We start from the raw sequence: 11,240 nt of genomic DNA on the forward strand, positions 1-11,240 counted from the left end.
TTCATTACACATGACGAAAAATCTTAACTACTTCAATCATTTAATTGTAGAGCACCAAAAGGTACTATTATATTTCACAACAGTAACAACACTGGCAAGTTTGTTCAAAAATCATGATGATTCTAGTTCTCCCGTTTTGTTCCAATAATTCTGCAGCTACTGAAAACTCCATAACAGCCGCCAGGTGGACATGTGCCCAAGTATCGACGCTGTCGATGTTTTTGGTTTTTGAAATTGGATTCCTGTATTGAAATTGGACCCCTGTGTATGTTGCCGTAAGACGTAATTCTCCGTCAGAAAAAGCGTTTCGAGGAAACGGCCATTACTCTTCAAATAATTGGCATTTCTTATAAACAAACGTGTATGTTGTTGTAGAAAAACTGAACTCTCAGAAAATTACTACTTTAGAGCAATAAAAAAGGTGTTACACGCTTAGAAAAAATCCAAACATTGCTCTTTTTTTTTCGAGCAAAAAGATATATAACCCCTTAAGGCAGATGAATGTAGTATGTAGCTGGGGAAGCGAAAAATAACGCCTGCACAGCAGTGTGTGTGTAGTTGATAGAGGTGAGCAATGGAATAGGCGGCAATGTAAAGTAATACGAATATAGATTCTGGAACAGTATCACCGTCCCAAAAGTTTAATTGGATAAAATACCATTCCGGAGACAAAAAGATTGCGGGTTCAAGTCCCGTCGGGATGCGGTATATTTTTTACTTCCCCAGCTGCAGACACTGCCTACCTTAATGAATTTGAATGTTGACAATTCGTTGTAGAAATAGATATTTGTTCGCTAAATATTTGAAAAAAAAAAAAATTACACATCTTAAATAGCTAATTTTTAAAGACTAAGAGTAAAATTATTTTGAGGCCAGAATAGTATGTTGTCTATAGCAAAGTTGTAGATAGTTGTTTTCTCCTTTCGAAAACATCATACACTGCAGACATTTTTTCGAGAGAAAATACAGTGACGTTTCGATTACGTCACGCTCGAAAAAAATTTCGCGTGATATATTTGAAACATACTTTTTGATGTAGGTTTCTTCTGTATAAACTATTTGAACGGTATTTTATGTTCAACACAAATATTCTCAACTGTTTATTAATCCAAACATAATTTTTAAACGAGCGAAACATAATACAATATATTAGATTCTGCTCGAGCGTCTTGAAAGAATATTCACACTACACATTACACTTTTTATCCACTTTCACTATTTAATTCTATCTCTTTCCACTTATCACTTGCATATACTATTTCAACGCTTACTTAGCCTTCGCCTTCGTCAGTGCTTATTTGGGCTGCAGGTTTTTCGACAGCGTTTAGCAACGCATTAGTGTCAGAAAGAGTGACGTCAAAAGGCAATCTAAATGATTATTAATAATAATAATAATAATAATACAGTGTTGTTTTAAAATATTTATTTGAGAGCAGGTTACAAATGTCGTAACTTGCATACAAACTTTTATCAAAGATAATCCTCGTTTTTCGTCTCGGTATTGTTTATTTTCCGTAAAAGTATAATCTAATAAAAATAACTTTATCACAAAACGAAACTTGACATTTTTTATTTGACCAGAATTGAGAATACCAATTCTGTACAAACTATTTTGATCGAAATCAGTTTCCGTAATGTGATTTTCTTTAGAAAAATCTGCATGCAAACATGTATTCAGCGGTGTGTCGACTCAGAATCACCGGCAATATATGAAAAAGAATCGTTGTCGGCGAAGTAGCGCAGCGGTGCCCAGGTCCAATTCAAGGTGAATATGTAATCATAAGTTTGTACTACAACTTTTTTGTAGCATAAAATCTGTGAAAAACGTTCAAGCTCAAGACTTCGAACCGCAGAAAATTGCATCCAGTGAGTATTAATTTCCACTTAATTAACCCATCAATTCAGATACGGCGGTACCTTGACCCACATATCGTCAGTGCTATGTCGCACTTTATTCGATGAATTTTATTTGTTTCGCTACTATCCGGAACACGTCGATGAAACAAAACAAACCAACAACAACAACAATGGCCACGTCTGCACGTATGTACGTACGCATGATGCAACATCAAGCGACCGCAGCAGCTCACCTTGAGCATAGCTCTATTTCCCAGCTGCAGCGGTAGTTCATAGCACGGACGATGTCGCAGACAGAGCTTTCATCGGGCACAATGCGGAAAACCGCAGCAAATTGCGGCCTGTGAATTGGCTGCCAACAACCTAGTGTAGTGGTACCAGGTCGGATTTCTTTCTCCACCGAACTTGGCCAAGCTGCCTGCCAAGTTCCCCCTGTACATAGATGGATGATGGGATTTTTACGGGCAAATTCTTCCGTACAAACCAGTAAGAATGCGGTGAGCAAAGTGTAAACCGTGTGCCATTGAATTGAACTGCACTTGGCTTCTCGCAGCATTTCGCGCGGCAATGAAAACACTGATTGCTTGTTGCACGTTATACGTGCCAGATCGCCTCCTATAGTGTGCACCAATTCGTAGAGGAAGCTGTTGTTCCAACAGTTATTGTTCGACCATTAAGCTTCTTTCAGTTCGAAAAATAGACGCTTTCCCCTAAAAAATTCACTAATTACTTCGGTACAAAGCAGTGCTGCATACCGTCAAGACCGCACATACACACGGGCACCTGGGCATGGGCACCTCACAATTGCAAGTACCATCCGCAAAATCCTCTCTTGTCACAAGGGAACACCGAAGTGCTGGTAACGAACGCAAATGCGACCGGCAGAAGATATAATAAGCATCAAAGAAAAGAGTATCCACCGGAGGAGGGCCACGTGCTCTTGTTGTTACTCTCCCAGCACTTACACCTAGAGACCTCTGTGGTCAAGGTGAACCGTTCTAGGTACATCAAGAAGGGTATTGGGGCCTGCTGCAGATGCTTGAGTGTTCACTCTGCTAGTTGGAGTTCAGGCTCAATTAGCAACTAGAAAAGGTGACAGTTAATCATTGCCTTGTAGATTTAATTGGTCCACAGAGAAAGAGAGGAAGGAAAATATCGCTGGCAAAAGTAATGATTTTTTCTTGCCATTCTGCGAAGGTACGCTTCGATGATTGATGAGAGGTCGAAGCTATTTCAGCTGGTAATAAAAACATACGAGCGAAATCGCATTGATTCGTTTTTTTCTGCAAGAAGCGAGTTTAGCGTTTTTAATTCTAATTCTCTGTTGTTTCACGTTCGAATGATTTTTCAAAAGCTAGATAGGGTATCGAACGTCTTCGTCAGTGGTTTTCTTCGGCAGGTTTTTGCATAAGATTGCTGCAGAAAACCTGCCGAAGAAAACCACTGACGAAGACGTTCGATACCCTATATAACTTTGATCTAAATAAAAGGATCTAGAAATTCAAGAGAAATTGTTCTTCAAATAAATACTAAATTTTTATCACTCAAAAGAATAATATTGAGAGTAGAAACCATTCATTATATTATTACTTCCTTTTTAATACCTTTCGCTACATTTTTGTTCTATTAGAATTATTTTTGAATCATGACTAATCTATGAAAAGGATTTGTGTAAAAATGATATTTCTAAATACAAGTTTCATTAAAACCAGGACGGTTCGGTTTGTTTAATCGATGTTACGTCTGCGGGATAGTTGTTGATGATAATTTCCTTTCCAAAGAAATATACGTCCTATAAAAAATGTAAAAAAAAATTAAAATAAAAAAAAAACAAAAACAATAAATTATCACAAAAAACTCATTATTTTAAATCTTTTCTATGAAAAACCCGAAAGGTTAGCTAAGAACTGATGGTTATCTGATCATGGGACAATGAGAACAAAAAAGGTTAAAGTTTCTAATCAAAACAATCAAAAAATGGAACCAGAACAGTTAAATCGATTGGTATGATATGTTCGGCAAAGTTGTAGGGTGCTTTTTTGTCCTTCCAGAAAAATATACACCATAGACAAAAGAATTAAAAACAATTTAATATTATTATAAAATACTTATCTCAGAAAACCAACTGATTTATTTAACGAAATATAGTTGTTTGAGCTTGGAGAAAAATATACATAAAAAAATAAATATTTCAAAAAATAAAATTGATTTTTTATTTGAAGGACAAAACTATTATCTATAACTTTGCCGAAGGCAACATACTGATCAAACAAACGGTTTGCTCTCTAAAATAAGAAAAATCATAAGCACAAAACACTTGGTGCTGGCATATAATTGTATTAATTAACTTAGCTGAGTACCTATTGATGATAAAAATATTTCTAGAGCCAAAACGGATTGTTCCATTGGGACAGTGTCTTCGGCAAAGTTGTAGATAATAATTTTGCCCTTCCAAAAAATCATACATTGTCAAAAGTATTTTAAAAATACAATATAAAATGGTTTCTGTGGAAAATTTTCACTTCTTATTTTTCATCTCTCCAAGTTCAAACACAATATAAATGTTAAGCTGATTATAACTTTGCCTAGCTTTTCTGTACCTTGTCATTTGTGTATGCATATATTTTCAAAGTAGTTTTTGTACTGTTTTTATCTTCTTATTCCTAATAAAAAGGCCGAAATATCAACCAACGAATACCAGCATAAACAAATGAAAAAACAAACACATATTAAATAAAAGACGCGAAACTAACGAAAAGTATATATATAGAAAAATTTGCTAATGTCGGAGAAAATAAAGAAACAGTAAACAAATACACCAGAGAACGTGAAATAAAGAGAAAGAAAGAGAGAGAGAGAGAGAAGAGAGAGAGATTAGAGAAAAGAGAATAGAGAATAGAGAATAGAGAATAGAGAATAGAGAATAGAGAATAGAGAATAGAGAATAGAGAATAGAGAATAGAGAATAGAGAATAGAGAATAGAGAATATAGAATAGAGAATAGAGAAGAAAGAATAGAGAATGGAGAATAGAGAATAGAAAATAGAGAATAGAGAATAGAGAATAGAGAATAGAGAATAGAGAATAGAGAATAGAGAATAGAGAATAGAGAATAGAGAATAGAGAATAGAGAATAGAGAATAGAGAATAGAGAATAGAGAATAGAGAATAGAGAATAGAGAATAGAGAATAGAGAATAGAGAATAGAGAATAGAGAATAGAGAATAGAGAATAGAGAATAGAGAATAGAGAATTGAGAATAGAGAATAGAGAATAGAGAATAGAGAATAGAGAATAGAGAATAGAGAATAGAGAATAGAGGATAGAGAATAGAGAATAGAGAATAGAGAATAGAGAATTGAGAATTGAGAATAGAGAATAGAGAATAGAGAATAGAGAATAGAGAATAGAGAATAGAGAATAGAGAATAGAGAATAGAGAATAGAGAATAGAGAATAGAGAATAGAGAATAGAGAATAGAGAATAGAGAATTGAGAATAGAGAATAGAGAATAGAGAATAGAGAATAGAGAATAGAGAATAGAGAATAGAGAATAGAGAATAGAGAATAGAGAATAGAGAATAGAGAATAGAGAATAGAGAATAGAGAATAGAGAATAGAGAATAGAGAATAGAGAATAGAGAATAGAGAATAGAGAATAGAGAATAGAGAATAGAGAATAGAGAATAGAGAATAGAGAATAGAGAATAGAGAATAGAGAATAGAGAATAGAGAATAGAGGATAGAGAATAGAGAATAGAGAATAGAGAATAGAGAATAGAGAATAGAGAATAGAGAATAGAGAATAGAGAATAGAGAATAGAGAATAGAAAATAGAGAATAGAGAATAGAAAATAGAGAATAGAGAATAGAGAATAGAGAATAGAGAATCGAGAATAGAGAATAGAGAATAGAGAATAGAGAATAGAGAACAGAGAATAGAGAATAGAGAATAGAGAATAGAGAATAGAGTATAGAGAATAGAGAATAGAGAATAGAGAATAGAGAATAGAGAATAGAGAATAGAGAATAGAGAATAGAGAATAGAGAATATAGAATAGAGAATAGAGAATAGAGAATAGAGAATAGAGAATAAAGAATAGAGAATAGAGAATAGAGAATAGCGAATAGAGAATAGAGAATAGAGAATAGAGAATAGAGAATAGAGAATAGAGAATAGAGAATAGAGAATAGAGAATAGAGAATAGAGAATAGAGAATAGAGAATAGAGAATAGAGAATAGAGAATAGAGAATAGAGAATAGAGAATAGAGAATAGAGAATAGAGAATAGAGAATAGAGAATAAAGAATAAAGAATAGAGAATAGAGAATAGAGAATAGAGAACAGAGAATAGAGAATAGAGAATAGAGAATAGAGAATAGAGAACAGAGAATAGAGAATAGAGGATAGAGGATTCAGAATGGATAAAAAAGAATAAAGAATAAAGAATAGAGGGTAGATGGTAGAGGATGAAGGATAGAGGATAAGAGATAGAGGTAGAGATAGTCATAAAGATACAGATAGAGAAGCTCGAGCAAGGGCAAGAGGTTGAGATTAAGGTAGAGCTAGAACTAAGCTAGAGCTGGAGCCAGAGATTGAGATATAGGTAGAGCTAGAGCTGAAGCTAGAGCTAGGATTAGACTGAAAACAAGAGCAAGAGCTAAAGGTTATAGCTAATATAAAAGTGATAGAAATACATATAAGGTTAAAAATAGACATAGCGATTGAAGACAGAGGATAAAAGATAGAGGATGGAAGATAGATAGTAAAGGATAGAGGATACAGGATAGAGCTAAAGATAGATATGAAGATAATGATAAAGATAGAGATAGAGATAGAGATAGAGATAGAGATAGAGATAGAGATAGAGATAGAGATAGAGATAGAGATAGAGATAGAGATAGAGATAGAGATAGAGATAGAGATAGAGATAGAGATAGAGATAGAGATAGAGATAGAGATAGAGATAGAGATAGAGATAGAGATAGAGATAGAGATAGAGATAGAGATAGAGATAGAGATAGAGACAGAGATAGAGATAGAGATAGAGATAGAGATAGAGATAGAGATAGAGATAGAGATAGAGATAGAGATAGAGATAGAGATAGAGATAGAGATAGAGATAGAGATAGAGATAGAGATAGAGATAGAGATAGAGATAGAGATAGAGATAGAGATAGAGATAGAGATAGAGATAGAGATAGAGATAGAGATAGAGATAGAGATAGAGATAAAGACAAAGATAGAGATAGAGATAGAGATAGAGATAGAGATAGAGATAGTGATAGAGATAGAGATAGAGATAGAGATAGAGATAGAGATAGAGATAGAGATAGAGATAGAGATAGAGATAGAGATAGAGATAGAGATAGAGATAGAGATAGAGATAGAGATAGAGATAGAGATAGAGATAGAGATAGAGATAGAGATAGAGATAGAGATAGAGATAGAGATAGAGATAGAGATAGAGATAGAGATAGAGATAGAGATAGAGATAGAGATAGAGATAGAGATAGAGATAGAGATAGAGATAGAGATAGAGATAGAGATAGAGATAGAGATAGAGATAGAGATAGAGATAGAGATAGAGATAGAGATAGAGATAGAGATAGAGATAGAGATAGAGATAGAGATAGAGATAGAGATAGAGATAGAGATAGAGATAGAGATAGAGATAGAGATAGAGATAGAGATAGAGATAGAGATAGAGATAGAGATAGAGATAGAGATAGAGATAGAGATAGAGATAGAGATAGAGATAGAGATAGAGATAGAGATAGAGATACAGATAGAGATAGAGATAGAGATAGAGATAGAGATAGAGATAGAGATAGAGATAGAGATACAGATAGAGATAGAGATAGTGATAGAGATAGAGATAGAGATAGAGATAGAGATAGAGATAGAGATAGAGATAGAGATAGAGATAGAGATAGAGATAGAGATAGAGATAGAGATAGAGATAGAGATAGAGATAGAGATAGATATAGAGATAGAGATAGAGATAGAGATAGAGATAGAGATAGAGATAGAGATAGAGATAGAGATAGAGATAGAGATAGAGATAGAGATAGAGATAGAGATAGAGATAGAGATAGAGATAGAGATAGAGATAGAGATAGAGATAGAGATAGAGATAGAGATAGAGATAGAGACAGAGATAGAGATAGATATAGAGATAGAGATAGAGATAGAGATAGAGATAGAGATAGAGATAGAGATAGAGATAGAGATAGAGATACAGATAGAGATAGAGATAGAGATAGAGATAGAGATAGAGATAGAGATAGAGATAGAGATAGAGACAGAGATAGAGATAGAGATAGAGATAGAGATAGAGATAGAGATAGAGATAGAGATAGAGATAGAGATAGAGATAGAGATAGAGATAGAGATAGAGATAGAGATAGAGATAGAGATAGAGATAGAGATAGAGATAGAGATAGAGATAGAGATAGAGATAGAGATAGAGATAGAGATAGAGATAGAGATAGAGATAAAGACAAAGATAGAGATAGAGATAGAGATAGAGATAGAGATAGAGATAGAGATAGAGATAGAGATAGAGATAGAGATAGAGATAGAGATAGAGATAGAGATAGAGATAGAGATAGAGATAGAGATAGAGATAGAGATAGAGATAGAGATAAAGATAGAGATAGAGATAGAGATAGAGATAGAGATAGAGATAGAGATAGAGATAGAGATAGAGATACAGATAGAGATAGAGATAGAGATAGAGATAGAGATAGAGATAGAGATAGAGATACAGATAGAGATAGAGATAGAGATAGAGATAGAGATAGAGATAGAGATAGAGATAGAGATAGAGATAGAGATAGAGATAGAGATAGAGATAGAGATAGAGATAGAGATAGAGATAGAGATAGAGATAGAGATAGAGATAGAGATAGAGATAGAGATAGAGATACAGATAGAGATACAGATAGAGATAGAGATAGAGATAGAGATAGAGATAGAGATAGAGATAGAGATAGAGATAGAGATAGAGATAGAGATAGAGATAGAGATAGAGATAGAGATAGAGATAGAGATAGAGATAGAGATAGAGATAGAGATAGAGATAGAGATAGAGATAGAGATAGAGATAGAGATAGAGATAGAGATAGAGATAGAGATAGAGATAGAGATAGAGATAGAGATAGAGATAGAGATAGAGATAGAGATAGAGATAGAGATAGAGATAGAGATAGAGATAGAGATAGAGATAGAGATAGAGATAGAGATAGAGATAGAGATAGAGATAGAGATAGAGATAGAGATAGAGATAGAGATAGAGATAGAGATAGAGATAGAGATAGAGATAGAGATAGAGATAGAGATAGAGATAGAGATAGAGATAGAGATAGAGATAGAGATAGAGATAGAGATAGAGATAGAAAGAAAGAGAGATTGAGAGAGCAATTGTTAGTATCGAATTAAACTGAAAGAATAAAACTCAAAATTATGTGAAACTAAGAAACGGAAAACAATGATACCTAACGTCAGTGAGAAACTATGAAAATTAGTGACAATACCAGTACCAGAAAATGAATAGAAAACCAAACACGAATAAGCTAATGGTAACGTTAGTGTTAGTGTTAATAAGTGTTATGAAAACAAAAGAACAAAAAGATGAACAGTGATACTGTAAAATGTAACAAGAAAAAAACCCGAAAAAATACCAAGATAAATCCAGAAAATAACGGAAATGAATAATACAATTAAAAATAAATGCACATACCATAAGAGACAACGAAATTTTAAAAAAAGATTTAGTAGCTGCGCAACCAGGTTCTCGGTATTTTTTTTTTTTTGTAAAAGTTCAACCTTATTTGAAAAAATAGTTACCTAAAAATAATCCAAAGTATTGCCCATCACTAGCTACTAATACTTCCAATCTTCCAGGCAGAGCTCGAATACCGTTACGATGAAAGTATTCGTCTATTGAGGCTATCCACAAATCTAGCTAATTTTTGATATCTTCGTATGGGCAAGACTGCTGATCAAGCGAATCATATGCCATGGAACGGAAGAAGTAATAATCGGACGGTGAAATATGTGGGACATATGACGGGTGAGATATAACTTTCCATTTGAGTGATTCTTTATTAGTTTAAACGAGTTTGGCAATACGAGGCCGAGCATTGTCATGCAGTTGAATCATTATTTTTTTGGGTTGCTATAACGAATCCATTTTTCATCACCCATCACGACACGATGAAGAAAACCACCATTTCTTCTAGTCACTCAAGCGAATGATAACATTTCTTGTTTCTGAATCATTCCTAAAACTTGGCGGATAACTGCTAGTACCGGAGCAAGCTGTTCCTGCGTGTGGCATGGATTAAGTTTAATGAGAGTTACAGCATTTTTTTTCAGCAGATTTTGAACAGGCACACGCTAGTACGCCAGTAAAAGCGAAGAGCTCAATCTGAAGTCAATTATATCGTTTTTTTCATCTAAAAATCAGATTTTTATTATATTTACTTCTTTGTGTGGAGTCAGAATGATGGAAAATCTGCTTTCTTCGGGATTTTCAAAAGCAAACTCATGTAAAATATTGTTATTGAAAAAGCACCCAAAAAATAAGAAGATTCTTTCTGCTCATACCACATAGACTGTAAGTAATTAATGCTTAATTCCTTCTAATGATGGCACGGGATCTCCACTTGCTATATTGGGGTATAATGCTGAGGTACTTTAGAAAAACCAAGCAAAACATTCACTTGTTTACATATTTAAATTAGTCGTTAGCTAGGGGTAATCATGCATTAATATTTCATTATTCTACTCACTTTAAAACTGTATTACGTGGTTACCCGAAGTACGTCTATAACCTACAATCACCGATTCCCAATTACGATGATCATTTTTTTACTCTCAATTACCGTTACTAGATTATCAATTATCAGTTCATAGTAATCACGAAGAAAGCCTACAGGGTAACCGCACGTAGCTTTATTAGTGTAAGTATAGGTTTTAATCCGCTTAGATAGCAGAAATTAAAACAAAGCTGCGGCGTTGAACGTGCAACAACCGGCCGAAACATTAATAGATAACCGGTTCTCGGTTGTATCTACTAAATTGCTTACAACTCGTCGTCGTCGTTCTTCCTATACCGAGTGCAAAAAAAATACACTAGCAAAATATGTTCATTCATCGATCGACACCCTACAACCGATCGCGACCCGAGTGCCGAGCGCGCTCACCGTGAAGAAGCTACCGCGGCCACAACCAGCAGCGTCGGCAGCGGCGTGACGATGCTCACTCGTAGGGGAAGTTGTTGACGGTGCTGTTGTTGTAATTGCTATTATTTCGCGTTTCCCCTTCCATCGTGCGGCAATCCTGCTGTGCCGGCATGATTCGGTTCGTCCAGCAG

The 11,240-nt window shown here is 34.4% G+C and overlaps 1 protein-coding gene across 1 annotated transcript; it reads left to right on the forward strand.

Annotated features, from left to right (window-relative positions):
* Positions 1 to 2,349: 2,349 nt before the first annotated feature.
* On the forward strand, positions 2,350 to 9,157 carry LOC129729059 (serine-aspartate repeat-containing protein F-like; the record flags this gene model as incomplete). Its single annotated transcript, XM_055687540.1, has 2 exons — positions 2,350 to 2,354; positions 7,537 to 9,157. Coding segments are annotated over exons 1-2 (1,626 nt in total), but the record flags the coding sequence as incomplete, so codon positions are not given.
* Positions 9,158 to 11,240: the final 2,083 nt, after the last annotated feature.

Source organism: Wyeomyia smithii, chromosome 3 (genome assembly GCF_029784165.1).
Source record: "Wyeomyia smithii strain HCP4-BCI-WySm-NY-G18 chromosome 3, ASM2978416v1, whole genome shotgun sequence".
Classification (NCBI taxonomy): domain Eukaryota; kingdom Metazoa; phylum Arthropoda; class Insecta; order Diptera; family Culicidae; genus Wyeomyia; species Wyeomyia smithii.